At 44.1% G+C, this 24143-nt stretch overlaps 1 protein-coding gene across 2 annotated transcripts; it reads left to right on the forward strand.

Annotated features, from left to right (window-relative positions):
• Nucleotides 1–1727: 1727 nt before the first annotated feature.
• Nucleotides 1728–20296, forward strand: LOC133163514 (mucin-22-like). 2 transcript variants are annotated; one of them, XM_061293481.1, is made up of 8 exons: nucleotides 1728–1897; nucleotides 2575–2631; nucleotides 2727–11914; nucleotides 12010–12071; nucleotides 12155–19037; nucleotides 19129–19193; nucleotides 19518–19663; nucleotides 19737–20296. In XM_061293481.1, exons 2-8 carry the CDS (start codon nucleotides 2592–2594, stop codon nucleotides 19820–19822), a joined length of 16470 nt encoding a protein of 5489 aa, XP_061149465.1. In that variant the 5' UTR covers nucleotides 1728–1897; nucleotides 2575–2591; the 3' UTR covers nucleotides 19823–20296. The 2 variants fall into 2 exon arrangements, with proteins under 2 accessions (XP_061149465.1, XP_061149471.1); XM_061293487.1 differs by lacking the exon at nucleotides 2727–11914 and having other exon boundaries at nucleotides 1749–1897; nucleotides 19737–20289.
• Nucleotides 20297–24143: the final 3847 nt, after the last annotated feature.

Below are 24143 nucleotides of genomic sequence, written 5' to 3' on the forward strand. Positions count from 1 at the left end.
AGGACAGACAGACTAATAGACATTAGACATTACATTAACTAAGCCTGACAGAGCAGACATACAGAATGACAGACTAGTACATTATAGGGAGATAAATAAAAATAAAAACATAGCATAAAAGGTTATATCCACACTGTGGAAAAACTAAATGATTCATATTTAGGCAGTATCGCGAGTTCTGATCATCATCTTTTCAACAACGTTACTCACCTGAAACACACACAACACACGCAGATGTGTGTGTGTGACGATCATTGGGAATTTAATCTTTTTTTAATTTTTTAATATAACAGCATAAAACGTGTTCAGAAACATATTCACAAAGTAATTAAAAAAAAAAAATTAACATGGAGGGTGAGTATGAATGTCCATTCAAATGTCCTAAAAACCACCATGGGCCCCACATGAATGAGTTGATTTTTGTGTAAAAATCCAGAAAACTGCATATTTGAAAAATAAAAAAATATATGTATATGCTTAATCTGTTGTTTTTTTTCAGACCCTTTCAATCAATCGCTTGATGGCATTTTTCTTTCCTGTATAGATGTTAACACATTTTTCTGCAGAAAATGTATTAATTTCGCTCTCGACGTCACAAAGCCTTCTGCCCTGTCGAGAAATTGTATCACCAAAGCGGGTTCAATATGCCTTGTGCCGTCTATTTTAATGGTTCTACTTTTCACTAAATGTCACTGGCATAGATAGAAGAACAAACCTGCATTATAATCATTATTTTCGAGCCAAGTTGCCAGCAGTGGTTGGGAATCACTCTACGAGAGAGACTTTCGTAATAAAACGTAATTACAATAAACTCAAATTATTATATTAATATCTTGCGTGCATATTTTGCCTTCATATGACATAATATTTGAATCATGGAATTAAGTGTCCATTGTGCAAATAAATTGGGACGTCACGTTGAAATTGTTTTGTTCCCAAAAGTGCGACATTACAAATGTTAAACCAACAAACGTGTGACATGAATGAAAAGAGACGTCACAGGGATCATCGTTTTCTCGTCGCTGCATTGCTTTAGTTCAATAGAAACCTGGGAGTGTACCATTGCTACTAAAATTAGACACCTTATACCTATATTAGCTACCTGTATGTATGTACTCCATAACTTGGCATGATAAGGAGAAAATTGCTAGGCACAGAAAAAATGTTTCCCTTTTATTGAGTGCATTTGCTATCAATCCTTTTTGGTATAAACAACATTAAATTACATTATTTTCTTGAATGAAGCCATGCATGGGGAGTGTCATCTTTCTCTCTGGTTCATGTTTCTCCATCAATGTCTCTTTTTATCTTCAACGTCATAGAAGACAGCTAAATCTCAAACCGAGATCTCAACTCTCTGACTTTTTACGTCGTGTTGTCATCCGAGCAAAAAAGAGTAACAAGCATAATCTGACAAAAGGTAGAAATGATGGATATTATAGAAATGATGGATTATGGATCTTCAAAAGTAGAGCGTATAAAGTCAAAGAAAAATCAAGACTCAAGTACTAATAAATATTGACTTATACTGTCTGATGCTTCATCTGTTTTCTTTAAATGAGTATGCGGTCTATGGGGTTCCGCCCTCGTTGCTCATTCTTTATTTGCTTTATGTGACATTAGAATCAGCCGGAATGCATGGCGAAAAAAGAATGGAGGGTGTGAGTGACAGCTGACAGCCTTGATCCAGGAATTGTTCAATAATCTTTAGCAAGATTGCTGCCGAATGCATCACCTTGGGTTCAGGTCAAACACCTTTTGTACAGTTGCCTTATAAAAGCCACTGGGAAAGATGCACAGAGACACTCAGCAAGGTGTAGTCTCAAACTGGAATTACGAAAATCCAAAAAAGGAGAATGCAAGATAATTTTCAGCTTTGATTGGATCATAATTTAAGGTATGTCAATTTTGTTGTATTCTTGAACAGTAACATAAATATGATAAACTTAATTGTAGATTTTTGGCAATGTTTGTCCAAGAACTAACCAACAAATTAATTTTGTCATCGTTTTTGTCAACACATCGAATATTTTTCTGTGTACTGTACCATCTTAGAAGTAGAAAGAATGTAATATACACGATTTATCATTTTGAATTATTATCTTCAAGACATTTCAATTTCATTTTATTTATATTTATAAATTATTCATCAATTATTTTAAATGTCAAAGCTGAGGGGAAAACGTTACAGTGTCGCAAAGACGATTTCATGTGTATTTCATTTTTACAATACTTATTTTAGCTAAATTATAAAAAGTGCAGAAGACAGAAAATGCAGGTTTCATTTAATCATTATTTTTCTGAATCAAATTACAACTCATTTTATTTTTAATACTGATTTTCATTAATATCTTTTAATTCCCAATAATTTGTATAAAAATGAAGAAAAAGTGTGTGTTGTGGGTCATCGTGATATGTCATTATTATATTATTCTCATTTCAATAATTATAGGCGTTATGCTATTGAATTAAAATGTTTCAATGAGGCAGAACTAAGCCTCAATTGTAAGAACACACATACGTAGCTGCTACCCAGCTGCATGTTTGTTGAATATTTTTTTTCCCATTGTACAGAAAAACAAACAAACAAGATGCTCATCCGACAGATGCTGGCAACGTTCCTACTAATAGGTAACTTGATCTGTTCAAACATAGCGAGTCACATATGTTGTATAGTCCTGTACACACGAGAAAATGGTTGAAAAGTCATTTTTTTCACAACAAAGGTTTGATGCCAATCAGTGCACTTCAACCAACATCGAGCACCATGGCAACCCCTGATCCAACAACAACTTTGGGGACAAATAAAGTGACAACACCTCTGGAAATAACAACCACAAAACCAGACTCTACAACAGCAGTGACACCTGCGAACTCAAAAGCAGCTGCCGCAACAAGAGACTCTACCACAACAGCAATCGTGACACCTGCAGAAATGACAAACGCTGTCCCAACAACGGCAGGGACAACAACAGTTGCTATAACATCAGTCACAACACCAGAGGAAACAACATATGTCTCCACAACAAATTCTACCATAACTGCAGTTATGACACCTGAGGAGAGAACAACCTCTGCCACTACAATGGCACGAACAACAACAGTTGCAGGAACAACAGCAGACATAACACATGAAGAAACAACAACCCCTGCCCCAACAACAGTAGAAACAACAAAGGTTGTCACAACAATGGCAGATACAACAACAGTAGCCGCAACAACAGATTCCACTAGAACAGCAGTCACGGCACTCGCGGAAACAACACCTGACACAACATCAGAAACAACAGAAATGACAAGAATGGCAAGAACAACAACGGTTTCCACAACATCGACAGGGACACAAGTTATATCAATGGACTCTACCATAACAGCAGTCACAACACCTGCAGAAACAACAACCGCTGCCACAACAGTTCCAACAACAACAGAAGTGATGAAACATGCCAAGACAGTTGACAAAACAACAGTTGCAACGACATATTCTGCAACAACTGTCAGGACACCCGTAGAAACAACAACCATTGCCACAACAGCGGTGGACACAACAGCAGTTGCTACAACAGCAGACTCGACAACGGTAGTCATGACAACAGTTGCCACAACAACAGCAGTGACGGCATCCGCCGAGACAGCAATTGCCACAACAACAGACTCTACCACGTCAGTCATGATACCAGTGGTAACATCAATAACTGCTGCAACAACTATTGCCACAACAACGGAAGAAACAATAGTCGCCACAACAATAGACTTTACCACGACACCATTCACGACAGCTGCAGAACAAATGACCACTGCCACATCAACTGAAGAAACAACAGTTGCTAAACCAGCAGACTTTACTACAACAGCAGTCACGACACCCGCTGAAACAACAACTACCGCCCCAATAGTGGCAGAAACAACTAAAGTCGCAATGACAACAGCAGTCACAACACCTGTGGAAATAACCACTGCCACAAAAATGACAGACACAACAATTGCAACAGACACTCCCACGGCAATGACGACAGCTGCGGAAACAACTACCATTAACACAATAGTGGCAAAAACAACAACAGTCGCAATGACAACAGCAGTGACGACACCTGCAGAAACAACAGTTGCAACAACAGAATCTACCACAACAGAAGTCACGACACCTGCAGAAATAATAACCGCTGCCAGAACAACGGAAGAAACAACAGTTGCCATAACAACAGACTCTCCCACAACGGCAATCACGACAGCTGCAGAACAGACAACCACCGCCACTAATGCAGAAACAACAACAGTTGCAATAACAGCAGTCACAACACCTGCAGATATAATAACCGCTAACACAGCAACAACAGACACTCCCAGAACGGCAGTCACAACAGCTGCAGAACAATCAACCACCGCCACAACAACTGCAGAAACAACAGCAGTCACAGCACCGGCAGACACAACAACTGCTTCTACAACAGGGGCAGGAAAAACAACAGTTGCTACAACAACAGAAGTAATGACACCTGCCCAAACAACGGCAGACACATCAACAGTTATCAAAACAACAGCAATGACGACACCTACCAAAGCAACCTTTGCCGCCACAACGGAGTCTCCCTTAATGGCAGTCACAACACCTACAGAATCAACAACCCGTGCCACAACAATGACAGAAACAACAACAGTCGCAACTGCAGTGACGACTCCTGCTGAAACAACTGATGCCACAACAGACTCTACCAAAACAGAAGTCATGTCATCTGCAGATATAATAACTACTGCCACAACAATGGAAAAAACAACTGTTGCCATAACAACAGACTTTACCACAACATTCACGACAGCTGCAGAACAAATGACCACCGCCAGAACAACTGAAGAAACAACAGTTGCTACAAAAGCAGACTTTACTACAACAGCAATTGCGACACCCGCTGAAACGACAACCACCGCCCCAATAGTGGCAGAAACAACAACAGTCGCAATGACAACAGCAGTCATGACACCTGTGGAAATAATAACCACTGCCACAACAATGGCAGACACAACAATTGCCACAACAACAGACTCTCCCACGGCACTGACAACAGTTAAGGAAACAACTACCACTGCCACAATAGCGCCAGAAACAACAGCAGTCACAATGACAACCGCAGTGATGACTCATGCCGAAACAACAACAGTTGCCACAACAGAAGTCACAACACCTGCAGAAATAATAACTGCTGCCACAACAATTGCCACAACAACAGACTCTTCCACGGCAATGACGACAGCTGCGGAAACAACTACCACTGCCACAGTAGTGACAGAAACAACAACAGACGCAACAACAGCAGTCACAACACCGGAAGAGACAACAACTGCTTCCACAACAAGGGCAAGAAAAACGACAGTTGCTCCAACAACAGAAGTAATGACATCTGCCCAAACAAGGGCAGACACATCAACAGTTGTCAAAACAACAGCAATGACCACACCTACCGAAATAACCTTTGCCACAACAACAGACTCTCCCACAATGGCAGTCACAACACCTACGGAATCAACAACCCGTGCCACAACAATGACAGAAACAACAGTCGCAACAGCAGTGATAACTCCTGCCAAAACAACAGGTGCCACAACAGACTCTACCACAACAGAAGTCACATCACCTGCAGATATAACAACATTAGAAGAAACAACAGTTGCCACAAAAACAGACTTTACCACAACAGCATTCACAACAGCTGCAGAACAAATGACCACCGCCACAACAACTGAAGAAACAACAGTTGCTACAAAAGCAGACTTTACTACAACAGTCATCACGACACCCGCTGAAGCGACAACCACCGCCCCAATAGTGGCAGAAACAACAACAGTCGCAATGACAACAGCAGTCACAACACCTGAGGAAATAATAACCACTGCCACAACAATGGCAGACACAACAGTTGCCACAACAACAGACTCTCCCACGCCAATGACGACAGCTGCGGAAACAACTACCACTGCCACAGTAGTGACAGAAACAACAACAGACGCAATGACAACAGCAGTGACGACACCTGCCGAAACAACAACAGGTGCCACAACAGACTCTACCACAACAGAAGTCACGACACCTGCAGACATAATAACGGCTGCCACAACAATGGAAGAAACAACAGTAGCCGCAACAACAGAGTCTCCCACAACACCAATCACGACAGCTGCAGAACAGACAACCACCGCCACAACTGCAGAAACAACAACAGTTGCAACAACAGCAGTCACAACAGCTGCAGAAATAGTAACGTCTGCCACACCAACAGACTCTCCCACAACCGCAATCACGACAGCTGAAGAACAAACAAGCACACCCACAACAACTGCAGAAACAACAACAACAGTTGCAACAACAGCAGCAGTCACAACAACTGCTTCCACAACAAGGACAGGAAAAACAACAGTTGCAACAACAGAAGTAATGACACCTCCACCGACAATGGCAGCAACATCAACAGCAATGACGACACCTACTGAAACCACCTTTGCCACAACAACAGACTCTTCCACAATGGCAGTCACAACACCAACGGAATCAACAACCCCTGCCACAACAATGACAGAAACAACAACAGTTGCAACAGCAGTGACAACTCCTGCTGAAACAACATCAGTTGCCACAACAGACTCTACTACAACAGAAGTCACGGCATCCGCAGATATAATAACTACTGCCACAATGGAAGAAACGACAGTTGCCACAACAACAGACTTTACAACAGCTGCAGAGCAAATGACCACTGCCACAACAACTGAAGAAACCACAGTTGCTACAACAGCAGACTTTACTACAACAGCAGTCACGACACCCGCTGAAGCAACAACCACCACCCCAATAGTGGCAGAAACAACAACAGTCTCAATGACAACAGCAGTCACAACACCTGTGGAAATAATCACCACTGCCACAACAATGGCAGACACAACAATTGCCACAACAACAGACTTATACACAATGGCAGTCACAACACCTACGGAATTAACAACCCCTGCCACAACAATGACAGAGACAACAGTCGCAACAGCAGAGACAACTCTTGCCGAAACAACAACGGTTGCCACAACAGACTCTGCCACAACAGAAGTCACATCACCTGCAGATATATTCACTACTGCCACAATAGAAGAAACCACAGTTGCCACAACAACAGACTTTACCACAACAGCATTCACGACAGCTGCAGAAGAAATGACCACTGCCACAACAACTGAAGGAACAACAGTTGCTAAAACAGCAGACTTTACTACAACAGCAGTCACGACACCCGCTGAAACAACAACCACCGCCCCAATAGTAGCAGAAACAACAACAGTCGCAATGACAACAGCAATCACAACACCTGTGGAAATAATAACCACTGCCACAACAATGGCAGACACAACAGTTGCCACAACAACAGACTCTCCCACGCCAATGACGACAGCTGCGGAAACAACTACCACTGCCACAATAGCAGAAGAAAAAACAACAGTCGGAATGACAACAGCAGTGACGACACCTGTCGAAACAACAGTTGCCACAACAGACTCTACCACAGCAGATATCACAACACCTACAGAAATAATAACTGTTGTCACAACAATTGAAGAAACAACAACAGATGCCACAACAACTGACTTTACCACTATAGCAATTGCAACAGCTCCAAAACTAACAATCACCGGCACAACAACGGCAGAAACAACAACAATTACAACAGCAGTCACAACAGCTGCAGAAATAGTAACCGCTCCCACACCAACAGACTCTCCCACAACGACAATCACAACAGCTGAAGAACAAACAACCACACCCACAACAACTGGAGAAACAACAACAGTTGCAACAACAGCAGCAGTCACAACAGCTGCTTCCACAACAAGGACAGGAAAAACAACAGTTGCAACAACAACAGAAGTAATGACACCTGCCCCGACAACGGCAGCAACATCAACAGTTGTCAAAACAACAGCAATGACGACACCTACTGAAACCACCTTTGCTACAACACCAGACTCTCCCACAATGGCAGTCACAACACTAATGGAATCAACAACCCCTGCCACAACAATGATAGAAACAACAGTCGCAACAGTAGTGACAACTCCTGCCGAAACAACAACAGTTGCCAAAACAGACTCTACTACAACAGAAGTCACGACAGCCGCAGATATAATAACTACTGCCACAATGGAAGAAACGACAGTTGCCACAACAACAGACTTTACAACAGCTGCAGAGCAAATGACCACTGCCACAACAACTGAAGAAACCACAGTTGCTACAACAGCAGACTTTACTACAACAGCAGTCACGACACCCGCTGAAGCAACAACCACCACCCCAATAGTGGCAGAAACAACAACAGTCTCAATGACAACAGCAGTCACAACACCTGTGGAAATAATCACCACTGCCACAACAATGGCAGACACAACAATTGCCACAACAACAGACTCACCCACAATGGCAGTCACAACACCTACGGAATCAACAACCCCTGCCACAACAATGATAGAAACAACAGTCGCAACAGTAGTGACAACTCCTGCCGAAACAACATCAGTTGCCACAACAGACTCTACTACAACAGAAGTCACGACATCCGCAGATATAATAACTACTGCCGCAATGGAAGAAACAACAGTTGCCACAAAAACAGACTTTACCACAACAGCTGCAGAACAAATGACCACCGCCACAACAATTGAAGAAACCACAGTTGCTACAACAGCAGACTTTACTACAACGGTCGTCACGACACCCGCTGAAACAACAACTACTGCCCCAATAGTGGTAGAAACAACTACAGTCGCAATGACAACAGCAGTCACAACACCTGTGGAAATAACTACTGCCACAAAAATGACAGACACAACAATTGCAACAGACACTCCTACGGCAATGACGACAGCTGCGGAAACAACTACCACTAACACAATACTGGCAAAAACAACAACAGTCGCAATGACAACAGCAGTGACGACTCCTGCCGAAACAACAACAGTTGCCACAACAGACTCTACCACAACAGAAGTCACGACACCTGCAGAAATTATAACTGCTGCCACAACAACAGACTCTCCCACGGCAATGACGACAGCTGCGGAAACAACTACCACTGCCACAATAGTGGCAGAAACAGCAACAGTCGCAATGACAACAACAGTGACGACTCCTGCCGAAACAGTTGCAACAGACTCTACCACAACAGAAGTCACGACACCTGCAGAAATAATAACAGCTGCCAGAACAATGGAAGAAACAACAGTTGCCACAACAACAGACTCTCCCACGGCTATGACGACAGCTGCGGAAACAACAGCCACAGACACAACTGCAGAGACAACAACCGTTGTGACAACAGCAGTCACAACACCTGCAGACATAGTAACTGCTGCCACAACGGCAATCATGACAGCTGCAGAACAAAAAACCACCGCCACAACAACTGCAGAAACAACAACAGTCACAATGACAACAGCAGTCACGACACCTGTGGAAATAATCACCACTGCCACAGCAATGGCAGACACAACAACAGCCGGAATGGAAACAGCAGTGACGACTCCTGCCGAAACAGTTGCAACAGACTCTACCACAACAGACGCCACGACACCTGCAGAAATAATAACCGATGCCACAACAATGAAAGAAACAACAGTTGCCACAACAACAGACTCTCCCACAACGGCAATCACGACAGCTGCAGAACAGACAACCATCGCCACTACAGAAACAACAGTTGCAACAACAGCAGTCACAACCCCTGCAGAAAAAGTAACCGCTGCCGCAACAACAGACTCTCCCACAATGGCAATCACGACAGCTGCAGAACAAACAACCACCGCCACAACAACTGCAGAAACAACAACAGTTGCAACAATAACCACCGCCACAACAATGGCAGACGCATCAATTGCCACAACAACAGACTCTCCCACAATGGCAGTCACAACACCTATGGAATTAACAACCCCTGCCACAACAATGAGAGGAACAACAACAGTCGCAACAGCAGTGACAACTCCTGCCGAAAGAACAACAGTTGCCACAACAGACTCTACCACAACAGAAGTCACGACACCCGCAGATATAATAACTACTGTCGCAATGGAAGAAACAACAGTTGCCACAACAACAGACTTTACCACAACAGCATTCACGACAGCTGCAGAACAAATGACCACTGCCACAACAACTGAAGGAACAACAGTTGCTACAACAGCAGACTTTACTACAACAGCAGTCGCGACACCCGCTGAAACAACCACAGCCCCAGTAGTGGGTGAAACAACAACAGTCACAATGACAACAGCAGCCACAACACCTGTGGAAATAATGACCACTGCCACAACGATGGCAGACACAACAATTGCCACAACAACAGACTCACCCACGGCAATGACGACAGCTGCGGAAAAAACAACCACTGCCACAGTAGTGACAGAAACAACAACAGACGCAATGACAACAGCAGTGACGACACCTGCCGAAACAACAACAGGTGCCACAACAGACTCTACCACAACAAAAGTCACGTCACCTGCAGATATAATAACTACTGCCACAACAATGGAAGAAACAACAGTTGCCAGAACAACAGACTTTACCACAACATTCACGACAGCTGCAGAACAAATGACAGCCACAACAACTGAAGAAACAGTTGCTACAAAAGCAGACTTTACTACAACAGCAATCATGACTCCCCCTGAAAAAAACACAGCCACCGCCCCAATAGTGGCAGAAACAACAACAGTCGCAGTGATAACAGCAGTCACGACACCTGTGGAAATAATAAACACTGCCACAACAATGGCAGACACAACAATTGCAACAACAACAGACTCTCCCACACCAATGACGTCAGCTGCGGAAACAACAACCACTGCCACAAAAGTGGCAGAAACAACAGTCGCAATGACAACAGCAATGACGACTCCTGCCGAAACAACAACAGTTGCCACAACAGACTCTACCACAACAGCATTCACGACACCTGCAGAAATAATAACCGCTGCCACAACAATGGAAGAAAAAACAGTTGCCACAACAACAGACTCTCCCCCAACAGCAATTACGACAACTGCTGAACAAACAACCACAGCCACAACAACTGCAGGAACAACAGATCCAACAACAACAGCAGTCACAACACCTGCAGAGGCAACAACTGCTTCCACAACAAGGGCAGGAAAAACAACAGCTGCAACAACAACAGCAGTAATGACACATGCCCAAACAACGGCACCAACAGACTCTTTCACACCAGTCACAACACCTACGGAATCAACAACCCCTTACATAACAATGACAAAAACAACAGTCGCAATGATAACAGCAGTGACGACTCCTGCCGTAACAACAGTTGCCACAACAGATTCTCCCACAACAGCATTCACGACAGCTGCAGAACAAATAACCGCCACCACAACTGCAGAAACAACAGTTGCAACAACACCAGTGACAACACTTACAGAAATAACAGCTGCTGCCACAAAAATGGCAGAAACAACAATAGTTACAACAAAACCAGCAATAACAACATCTGCAGAAACAACAATCACCGCCACAACAGAAACAACCACAGCTGCAATGACAAGAACAGTAGCTGCCGAAACAACAATACTTGCCACAACAACAGACTCAGCCATGACGACACTCCTGGCACCTGCAGAAACAACAACCGCTTCCATAACAATAGCAGAAACAACAACAGTTCCAACAACAGCAGAATATACAACAAATGCAGCAACAACTACAGTGATGACACGTGCGGAATCAACAGCAGTTGCCACAACAGACAGAGTTGCCACAACAACCAAACGAGTTACTTTCAGATCTCTTCAAAGCACATTTACGAGTGATTTGCAAGATTCAGCTTCTGCTGCTCACCAAAACAGAGCAGCCATGATCAGGGCAGAAGTAAGTAATGTCCAAATAATTATGTAACACAATGCAATGCATTTACAGTGACTAATTCCACTCAATCTCGCCTTGCCCTCCCTCCCAACCCCCAGCTTACGCCGATATTTTCTGAGGCATTCCCTTCCTTCTTGATCCTGATAATCATCACGTTCAGGTACTTTGCAGCTGCTTTTAATATTTCTAACAAGTGAACCCCGTATCTACAATTTACAAATGTTTGTGTGGTTTCTTCTGCAGGAGGGGCTCAGTCGTCAATGTCATGGATGTTGAGTTCACAGCCACATCTGCGCCAAGTAACACCCAAATTGAGGGCATCTTATCTGAGGCGGCATTATTGGTCACTGGCTTCGACATTGAACAAAGTTCCATCACTGTTGATTCAACACCCACAGATGCAATAACTACAGTAACAACCCCAAAAGACACAACAGCAGCGCTAACAACCCCTGCAAAAACAAGTGCAACGGAAAAAACTTCAGTGACAACCTCTGGTGAAGCAACAACTGCAGCCACAACTGCTGAATCTGAAACAATCACCAAGACAACTGTAGAAACGTCAGCTCCCACATCTGCAGCAGGTTTCACCACATCTGCAGCAAATAGTGAAACAATAACATCAATTGCCACAACAACAGACTCTCCCACGGCAATGACGACAGCTGCAGAAACAACAACCACTGACACAAAAGTGGCAGAAACAACAACAGTAACAACGACAACAGCAGTGACGACACCTGCCAAAACAACAGCTGCAACAACAGACTTTACCACAACAGAAGTCATGACACCTGCAGAAATAATAACCGCTGCCAGAACAACGGAAGAAACAACAGTTGCCACAACAACAGACTCTCCCACGAGAATGACGACAGTTGCGGAAACAACTACCACTGCCACAATAGCGGCAGAAACAGCAACAGTCGCAATGACAACAACAGTGACGACTCCTGCCGAAACAGTTGCAACAGACTCTACCACAACAGAAGTCACGACACCTGCAGAAATAATAACCGCTGCCAGAACAATGGAAGAAACAACAGTTGCCACAACAACAGACTCTTTCACGACAACAATCACGACAGCTGCGGAAACAACAGCCACAGACACAACTGCAGAGACAACAATCGTTGTGACAATAGCAGTCACAACACCTGCAGAAATAGTAACTGCTGCCACAACGGCAATCATGACAGCTGCAGAACAAACAACCACCGCCACAACAACTGCAGAAACAACAACAGTTGCAACAACAGCAGTCTCAACAACTGCTTCCACAACAGTTGCAACAACAACAGAAGTAGTGACACCTGCCCAAACAACGGCAGCAACATCAACAGTTGTCAAAACAACTGCAATGATGACACCTGCTGAAACAACCTTTGCCACAACAACAGACTTTCCCACAATGGCATTCACAACACCTACGGAATCAACAACCCTTGCCACAACAATGACAGAAAGAACAACAGTCGCAACAGCAGTCACAACTCCTGCCGAAACAACAACGGTTGCCACAATAGACTCTACCACAACAGAAGTCACGACACCCGCAGATATAATAACTACTGCTGCAATGGAAGAAACAACGCTTGCCACAAGAGCAGACGTTACCACAACAGCATTCACAACAGTTGCAGAACAAATGACCACCCCCACAACAACTGAAGGAACAACAGTTGCTACAACAGCAGACTTTACAACAACAGCAGTCACGACACCCGCTGAAACAACCACCGCCCCAATAGTGGCAGAAACAACAACAGTCGCAATGACAACAGCAGTCACGACACCTGTGGAAATAATAACCACTGCCACAACAATGGCAGACACAACAATTGCCACAACAACAGACTCTCCCACGGCAATGACGGAAACAACAACCACTGCCACAGTAGTGACAGAAACAACAACAGACGCAATGACAACAGCAGTGACGACACCTGCCAAAACAACAACAGGTGCCACAACAGACTCTACCACAACAGAAGTCACGACACCTGCAGAAATAATAACGGCTGCCACAACAATGGAAGAAACAACAGTAGCCACAACAACAGAGTCTCCCACAACAGCAATCACAACAGCTGCAGAACAGACAACCACCGCCACAACTGCAGAAACAACAACAGTTGCAACAACAGCAGTCACAACAGCTGCAGAAATAGTAACCTCTGCCACACCAACAGACTCTCCCACAACGGCAATCACGACAGCTGAAGAACAAACAACCACACCCACAACAACTGCAGAAACAACAACAGTTGCAACAACAGCAGCAGTCACAACAACTGCTTCCACAACAAGGACAGGAAAAACAACAGTTGCAACAACAGAAGTAATGACACCTCCCCTGACAACGGCAGCAACATCAACAGCAATGACGACACCTACTGAAACCACCTTTGCCACAACAACAGACTCTCCCACAATGGCAGTCACAACACCAACGGAATCAACAACCCCTCCCACAACAATGACAGAAACAGTTGCCACAACAGACTCTACTACAACAAAAGTCACGACATCCGCAGATATAATAACTACTGCCACAATGGAAGAAACAACAGTTGCCACAACAACAGACTTTACAACAGCTGCAGAACAAATGACCACCGCCACAACAACTGAAGAAACCACAGTTGCTACAACAGCAGCGTTTACTACAACAGCAGTCACGACACCCGCTGAAGCAACAACCACCACCCCAATAGTGGCAGAAACAACAACAGTCTCAATAACAACAGCAGTCACAACAGCTGTGGAAATAATCACCACTGCCACAACAATGGGAGACACAACAATTGCCACAACAACAGACTCACCCACAATGGCAGTCACAACACCTACGGAATTAACAACCCCTGCCACAACAATGACAGAAATAACAGTCGCAACAGCAGAGACAACTCTTGCCGAAACAACAACAGTTGCCACAACAGACTCTGCCACAACAGAAGTCACATCACCTGCAGATATATTAACTACTGCCACAATAGAAGAAACCACAGTTGCCACAACAACAGACTTTACCACAACAGCATTCACGACAGCTGCAGAACAAATGACCACTGCCACAACAACTGAAGGAACAACAGTTGCTAAAACAGCAGACTTTACTACAACAGCAGTCACGACACCCGCTGAAACAACAACCACCGCCCCAATAGTGGCAGAAACAACAACAGTCGCAATGACAACAGCAGTCACAACACCTGTGGAAATAATAACCACTGCCACAACAATGGCAGACACAACAGTTGCCACAACAACAGACTCTCCCACGCCAATGACGACAGCTGCGGAAACAACTACCACTGCCACAATAGCAGAAGAAACAACAGTCGGAATGACAACAGCAGTGACGACACCTGTCAAAACAACAGTTGCCACAACAGACTCTACCAGAGCAGATATCACAACACCTACAGAAATAATAACTGTCGTCACAACAATTGAAGAAACAACAACAGATGCCACAACAACTGACTTTACCACTATGGCAATTGCAACAGCTCCAGGACTAACAATCACTGCCACAACAACGGCAGAAACAACAACAATTACAACAGCAATCACATCACCTGCAGAAATAATAACTGCTGCCACAACAATGGAAGAAACAACAGTTGCTAAAACAACAGACTCTCCCACAACAGCAATCACAACAGCTGCAGAACAAACAACCACCTCCACAACAACTGCAGAAACAACAACTGCTGAATCTGAGACAACCACGGAGACAACTGTAGAAACATCAGCTCCCACAACAACCGTAGCTTTGATGTCATCTGCAGCAACAAGCGAAACATTAACATCAGATGGGGCAGCAACAGGGGCCACAAATGCTGAAACAACAGCTCTAGCAACAACGGCAAAACCTGAAACAACCATTGAGACAACTGTTGAAACATCAGCTCCAATATCTGTCGCAGGGTTGACATCCACAGCATCTCGTGAAACCGCAACATCAACTACAGCAGCAACTGAGGCAACAATCGTTGACACAACAGTTCTAACCACAATCGCAGAAACTGGGACAACAGTTCAGACAACTACGGAAACAGCTCCCACAACATCGGCAGTAGTAGCTACATCTGCAGCAACAGTTGTTACACCAAAAACTGCAGCGACAACCCCTGGTGAAACAACAACTGTAGCCACAACTGCTGAATCTGAAACAACCACTGAGACAACTGTAGAAACATCAGCTCCCACAACAACAGTAGCTTTTACGTCATCTGCAGCAACAAGTGAAACATTAACATCAGCTGGGGCAGCAACAGGGGCCACAAATGCTGAAACAACAGCTCTACCAACAACGGCAAAATCTGAAACAACCGTTGGGACAACTGTTGAAACATCAGCTCCAATATCTGTCGCAGGGTTCACATCCACAGCATCTCGTGAAACCGCAACATCAACTACAGCAGCAACTGAGGCAACAATCGCTGAAACAACAGCTCTAACCACAATCGCAGAAACTGGGACAACAGTTCAGACAACTATGGAAACAGCTCCCACAACATCGGCAGTCGTAGCAACATCTGCAGCAACAATTGTTACAGCAAAAACTGCAGTGACAACCCCTGGTGAAACAACAACTGTAGCCACAACTGCGGAATCTGAAACAACCACTGAGACAACTGTAGAAACATCAGCTCCCACAACAACAGTAGCTTTGACGTCATCTGCAGCAGCAAGCGAAACATTAACATCAGCTGGGGCAGCAACAGGGGCCACAAATGCTGAAACAACAGCTCTACCAACAACGGCAAAATCTGAAACAACCGTTGGGACAACTGTTGAAACATCAGCTCCAATATCTGTCGCAGGGTTCACATCCACAGCATCTCGTGAAACCGCAACATCAACTACAGCAGCAACTGAGGCAACAATCGCTGAAACAACAGCTCTAACCACAATCGCAGAAACTGGGACAACAGTTCAGACAACTATGGAAACAGCTCCCACAACATCGGCAGTCGTAGCAACATCTGCAGCAACAATTGTTACAGCAAAAACTGCAGTGACAACCCCTGGTGAAACAACAACTGTAGCCACAACTGCGGAATCTGAAACAACCACTGAGACAACTGTAGAAACATCAGCTCCCACAACAACAGTAGCTTTGACGTCATCTGCAGCAGCAAGCGAAACATTAACATCAGCTGGGGCAGCAACAGGGGCCACAAATGCTGAAACAACAGCTCTACCAACAACGGCAAAATCTGAAACAACCGTTGGGACAACTGTTGAAACATCAGCTCCAATATCTGTCGCAGGGTTCACATCCACAGCATCTCGTGAAACCGCAACATCAACTACAGCAGCAACTGAGGCAACAATCGCTGAAACAACAGCTCTAACCACAATCGCAGAAACTGGGACAACAGTTCAGACAACTATGGAAACAGCTCCCACAACATTGGCAGTGATAGCAACATCTGCAGCAACAATTGTTACAGCAAAAACTGCAGTGACAACCCCTGGTGAAACAACAACTGTAGCCACAACTGCGGAATCTGAAACAACCACTGAGACAACTGTAGAAACATCAGCTCCCACAACAACAATAGCTTTGACGTCATCTGCAGCAACAAGTGAAACATTAACATCAGCTGGGGCAGCAACAGGGGCCACAAATGCTGAAACAACAGCTCTACCAACAACGGCAAAATCTGAAACAACCGTTGGGACAACTGTTGAAACATCAGCTCCAATATCTGTCGCAGGGTTCACATCCACAGCATCTCGTGAAACCCCAACATCAACTCCAACTGTTGAAACATCAACTCCGACATCATCAGCAGTAGTTGCAACCTCTACAGCAACAAGCACAATGGAAACCACTGCTCAGGTAACATCTGCAGTGACAACCTCTACTGAAACAACAGTTCGAGCGACAACCACAGAATCTGAAACAACAGTTCAGACAATGCTGGCAACAACACCATTGACATCTGCAATGAGTGGAACAGCCACGCCTGCAGCAACAGGGGCCGCAACTGCAGCAACAACTTCAGTAACCACAACTCCAGAATCTGAATCAACAGCTGGGACAACTGTAGATACAACGACTAAGGCGTCGAATGCAGCATCAGCATCTGATGAAACAACTGTGACCACAACAGAATTGACGTCAACCGCCGAAGCAACTGGAGCAGTATCACGCTCCACAATTACAGCAGTATCAGCAACATCCGAGACAGCGCCGCCTGCTCAAACAACAACTGCTGTTGGAGCCATTACATCAGAATCAGCAACACCCGTTGAAACAACTGCGCAAGCATCACTGGCAACAACAACAGTGCCCGCATCATCGGATGAGACAACTGCGAGGTTTTCTCAAACTACAATTGACCAGTCAATTCTGCAAACATCAACGACAGAAAAAACAGCAGAATCTGGATCAACAAGTAACACAGCAACACTGACTCTTCCAACGGAGGCTGCAACATCAACAGCACAACCATTAACTGCAACAACGGCAATGGCTGCAGTGACATCTACTGAAACAAGCACAACCGGGAAACTGATTTCAACAACAATAGCAGAAACTTCGACAGCAGGGTTTGCATCTGTCACAACATCTACTACAACGACAACACCTGGCTTGACAACAACAAAGACCATCACTGCGGCAAAACCACCTTCTGAATCAACTACACAATCAGTCCAAACTACAGCAACACTGGGCAACTCAACAGGCTCACCGAAAGTAACAACAACACCAACTGCACCAGTGACAGGAACACCAGCAGATCTGTCAACAGCAGCAACAGTAAATGCAGTGACAAATGCAACAACTCTCACCCAGACAAAATCCATCACAAGAAACGCAACAACAGGAACTGCAGTGGCAAATGCTACGACAGACAAAGCCGTGACAAATTCTGTGACAAATGCCACGACAAGAAACGCCGCGACAAACGCAGCAACGGGAATTGTCGCAACCACCGTTCCAAGACCAACACAAGCGGCAACTACAACGACGGAAACGGCCGTTACTCTCCAAACCAGACGTGTTTCTTTCCGATCTCTCCAAAGCACATTTACGAACGACCTGCTGGATCATTCGTCTTTCCAGTTTGTGTTTCGATCGACCATGATAAAAAGTCAGGTAAGAAACAATTAAACAAAATGGAAGAAACAATGGTACTGCTGGATTGCAATTATAAACGTGAAAAAACAACTTATTTATTTTTTTGCAGCTTCAACCTTTATTCCAAAGGGAATTTCCTAACACTTTCAGGATCCTGAACATCTTTGGATTCAGGTAACGTGCTTTTTAATTTTTTTTTTTTTTAAATACAAGTTATCTTTATTTAGTTATTTATTGACACTAATTTGTCCTTCTAAAACTTTAAGTCAAACTATTCACGTCATTCATGACATTTGTACATTCCTCAGTTACTTTACACACAATTCCACATTTGTCTCATTTTCATCTCACTCATCTTTCCACTGACGGTGCTGTTGATAATTTCACGAAAATTCAATTCAGTCAACTGTTCAGCTTTCGCGTTAACTTATGAAGAAAAACAGGCATTTTTTTCTTCTTTATATAAAATTGGATGTATGTCTTCCTTTTCACGGGCAGACCTGGCTCAGTCATCAACGACATGAACCTCCGGTTCACCAACCCGGTGCCAAACCACACGGCAATTGCCGCAGTCCTCATTGACGCTGCATCGGTCGTCAGCGGCTTTGACATCGAGCAAGGTTCCATCACCGTTGAGGGAGTCGGTATGTTTATTTTCTTTTTACCTAATTCAAACAGAATTCAATTTAGAACTAAAATGTGATGTTCTTCTTTCAGTTACAAGCGGAGCAAGTCACATGATCAGCCCGGTCAGTGCATCCTGCCTGGCGCTTCTTTCGTGCGTCCTTTTCACTCAGCAATAAGTGTCCTCAATTATTGAGTCACATCAGGAGAGCTATTCATTTGATTTCATTTATTTCTGTATGCAAAAATGTCATCCTGACTGAATAATGTATTTTTTTTTCTGGGGTGAAGGGTTTGGGGGTCAGCCCCTAACGCCGATGTCACTTAATGGCAAGTGTGCCATTTTGGTTTAAAGCGGCCATTTTAGGCTTATTTTGACTATTTCTTCTTCAATATAATTGACGGAGGTCGCACCCTAACGGATAAACAGCGCCCCCTACTAGCAGTTATCTGCAAACGCGCTCTCCGTCTCTTTCAAACTTCAACTTTAATTATTTAATTCTAAGAGGATTTCAAACCAGATATGCACTTTCAGAGGAATTGTGGTTTATAAATTTTCATTTTATTACATTATGTTTAATATATTACAACTGTGGTTATTATTTATCAATTCATTACAACGCAATGTCTAGTATGCAGTGAGACACAATAAAAAAAAAAAAAAATCGAGTTTCCTTGTTTGGGTAATCGTTCTTTGAAGGGCGTGACAGAGTATTTTTGGAATATGAAAAGTACGCCCAATGACAGTTCTGGTAATAACAAAATACAATATATCCACTGTTGTTCCGAATACCAGTGAATCCGGTTTGGCGGAATGATAACAGAAGACTGGCTCCCTTTGTCAGAGACTTTAGATGACGCTTTTGCGGTTTTTTTCTTTTGTTGCCTTAAACAAAAGCAAAACAAAAACCACATTTCTTCAATAACACCAGCATTAGATGAACATACAATGCGAGGCACTCCTCCACAGACAAAGCGATGTGACGTCAACGGAAATCACGCAGTGTCAAGCCAGACAGAGAAAATATTTAATTCACTACTCAAGGCAAACAAACAATTACGAAATACTAGACTCACCAGCAATTTATTCATCATAAATCCCAACATAAATACCAACAAAATTATCTTTTCTTATTTGCAACAGTTATAATGTTCGGCTCCAATAATAATTTGAAGAAAAGCTTTGAATGATTATAATAACTACTTACTTACAAGTTAATACTACAAACTGTAGATTTACTTCAGTATTTAGCACATTTTTAATAAGTTGCTCATGGGACAAACATTTTCATGTAAAGTCAGCTCTACAGTCTATTTGGGTTTTGATCAAAATATAAATGAGACTAAAGATATACAAATTATATATATATACATACATACATACATACACACACACATACATACACACATACACACACACACACACATACATACACACATATATATATATAAATGAAGTTTTATTTTTTTTTACATTTACAGTATTTACATTTTGATGTGCAAATTCAGGACAGAGCACTTTTTGTTTGAAGCCAAAGCAAAAGCAAAAGCAAAAGCAGAGAACATTTATTAATTTAAAGTGAGTAACATTCAATTATCAAATATTACTTTAAATTAGCCTTCCGAATACCAGTGAATCCGGTTTGGCGGAATGATAACAGAAGACTGGCTCCCTTTGTCAGAGACTTTAGATGACGCTTTTGCGGTTTTTTTCTTTTGTTGCCTTAAACAAAAGCAAAACAAAAACCACATTTCTTCAATAACACCAGCATTAGATGAACATACAATGCGAGGCACTCCTCCACAGACAAAGCGATGTGACGTCAACGGAAATCACGCAGTGTCAAGCCAGACAGAGAAAATATTTAATTCACTACTCAAGGCAAACAAACAATTACGAAATACTAGACTCACCAGCAATTTATTCATCATAAATCCCAACATAAATACCAACAAAATTATCTTTTCTTATTTGCAACAGTTATAATGTTCGGCTCCAATAATAATTTGAAGAAAAGCTTTGAATGATTATAATAACTACTTACTTACAAGTTAATACTACAAACTGTAGATTTACTTCAGTACTGGAGTACTGCAGCCCCGCATGGTTGCTAGGATCTTATCTTAGCAACCATGCGGGGCTGCAGTACTCCAGGTGGCCTGGAAAACATGGTGCGGACTCTACTCCTACACGGAGCGGACTCCGACACAAGACGGACACCGGGTCGCCGGGAAAACACGGAGTGTTATTTTCTCCACTACGGAACGGACACCAACACGGAGTGGATCTTACTCCAACCCAGAGTGGATTGCACTGCATGCGGCACAGAAAACGTGGAGTGGATTTCTCTCTACTTCGCCCCCTACCTAAACACAGCCCCACAGCCACAATCAAAATGGATCTCCTCAACATCCAAGCACTCACCCGTAAATCATCATTTATTCACGACCTCATCCTGGACAAAGGCCTAGACATAATGTGCCTGACTGAGACCTGGCAACCACCTGATGTCTATCAATCCCTCAATGAAGCCTGTCCCTCTGGTTATAGATACATAACTAAACCTCGCAGCATTGGCCGTGGCGGTGGCCTGGCTGTACTCCACCGTCTTGATCTAGAGCTGTCCCCCCTCCCTCTACCTGATCACTCCTCATTCGAATCCCTTGCATTCAAATGTAAACCTCCATATCCCATCACAGTTTTACTTATTTACCGCCCTCCTAAACCAAACTCCTCTTTCATTCCAGAACTACACGATCTACTCACTACCCTCTGTACCTCCACTTCCTCTAATCTAATCATACTGGGTGATGTTAACATCCACGTCGACACCCCCTCCAGCCCCCCTGCCTCTGACCTGTTGCAACTATTGGACTGTTTACACCTCACCCAATATGTAAATGTCCCCACACATGACAAAGGGCATACACTTGACCTTGTCATCTCCTCATCGGCAATAAGCAACCTGCAAGTTCTCGAGGTCGGTGTGTCTGACCACAAACTTATTCAAATGGAACTTCCTTTCCCACGCCCCCACTCCAAACCCAAGCGGCAAATCTCATTCAGAAATTTCAAAAACATCAATCAAGACACTATAGCACAGGACCTCCAGTTTCTCTCCTCCTCCTCTGCAACCTTTACATCAGTCAGCAAGGCAGTGGACCATTACAATAACTCTTTGGCCAAACTTCTAAGTATCCATGCCCCCCAAAAAACCAAAACAGTCACTTTTTCACACTCAGCCCCCTGGTACACCAGTGAGCTGCGTCTGTTGAAGTCAACTGGGCGCATCCTGGAGCGTCGTCTTAAAGCCTCAGGACTGACCGTGCACAAACAGGCCTACAAAGAACACCAGAAGGCCTACTCAAAAGCCCTTGGGACTGCACGTGCCCAGTTCTATTCCAATATCATAAACAATACCCCTGGAAACTCAAAACAACTCTTTTCAACCATCAACCACTTTCTCAAACCACCTCACACCACTCCAACAGAATCCTCAGAGGTAGTGTGCAATAACTTTATGACCTTTTTTACCGCTAAGGTTAACAACATCCGCACCCAGCTCCTCTCCTCTTCTGGCCCCACCACTTCACCTCCTCCCCCCTTCCTTCCACCCGGGACAGTCCAGCCTCTCCGCTGCTTCTCTCCTATCTTGCAGTCGGAGGTAGAGGACATCATCAAAAAGATGAAACCCTCCACATGTGCCCTGGACCCTTTCCCCACAGCCCTCATTAAACAACAAACCTCAGCCATTAGTCCCCTAATAACCAATGTCATCAACCTCTCACTCCAGTCTGGCTCTGTACCCCCTGCACTGAAGACTGCCATTATTAACCCCCTGCTCAAAAAACCCTCGCTTGACCCGGACAACCTTGCCAACTACAGACCAATATCTAAACTCCCGTTCCTCTCCAAGGTTCTGGAAAAAGTGGTAGCTGCCCAACTTCACACTCACCTTACCCGCAATAACATCGCTGAGAAATTTCAATCCGGGTTCCGCTCTGGCCACAGCACTGAAACAGCACTTGTTAGGGTCACCAACGACCTTCTCATGGCTGCCGATGCAGGCTCCCCGTCACTTCTCATCCTGTTGGATCTGTCCGCTGCATTTGACACTGTCCACCACAATATCCTCCTTAACCAGCTTCACTCCACTGGATTCTCTGGCACTGCTCTAACCTGGCTTCAGTCCTACCTCTCAAACCGGACCGAGTACGTTTCCCTGGGGGGGAAAAAATCCGACACTCACACTGTCACCTCCGGTGTCCCCCAGGGATCTGTACTCGGTCCTACCCTCTTCACTCTCTACATACTACCCCTCGGCAATATAATCAGGAAGTTCGGCATCTCATTTCATTGCTATGCGGACGACACCCAGCTATACCTCAAACTTGACCCCCCGCCCTCCATAACCCAGCCTTCTCCATCTCCCTCATCCATCCTCTCCCTGTGTCTGGAGGAGATAAAGGCGTGGATGAATCTCAGCTTCCTGCAAGTTA

Source organism: Syngnathus typhle, linkage group LG1 (assembly GCF_033458585.1).
Source record: "Syngnathus typhle isolate RoL2023-S1 ecotype Sweden linkage group LG1, RoL_Styp_1.0, whole genome shotgun sequence".
Lineage (NCBI taxonomy): Eukaryota > Metazoa > Chordata > Actinopteri > Syngnathiformes > Syngnathidae > Syngnathus > Syngnathus typhle.

Excerpts from the sequence above, each read along its gene's own strand:
- LOC133163514 (XM_061293481.1), top strand. The coding sequence starts at position 2,592 with ATGCTCATCCGACAGATGCTGGCAACGTTCCTACTAATAG. Across the intron at positions 11,915-12,009 it reads CAGCCATGATCAGGGCAGAA|CTTACGCCGATATTTTCTGA; the intron begins GTAAGTAATGTC and ends CCCAACCCCCAG. Across the intron at positions 19,664-19,736 it reads CATCACCGTTGAGGGAGTCG|TTACAAGCGGAGCAAGTCAC; the intron begins GTATGTTTATTT and ends TTCTTCTTTCAG.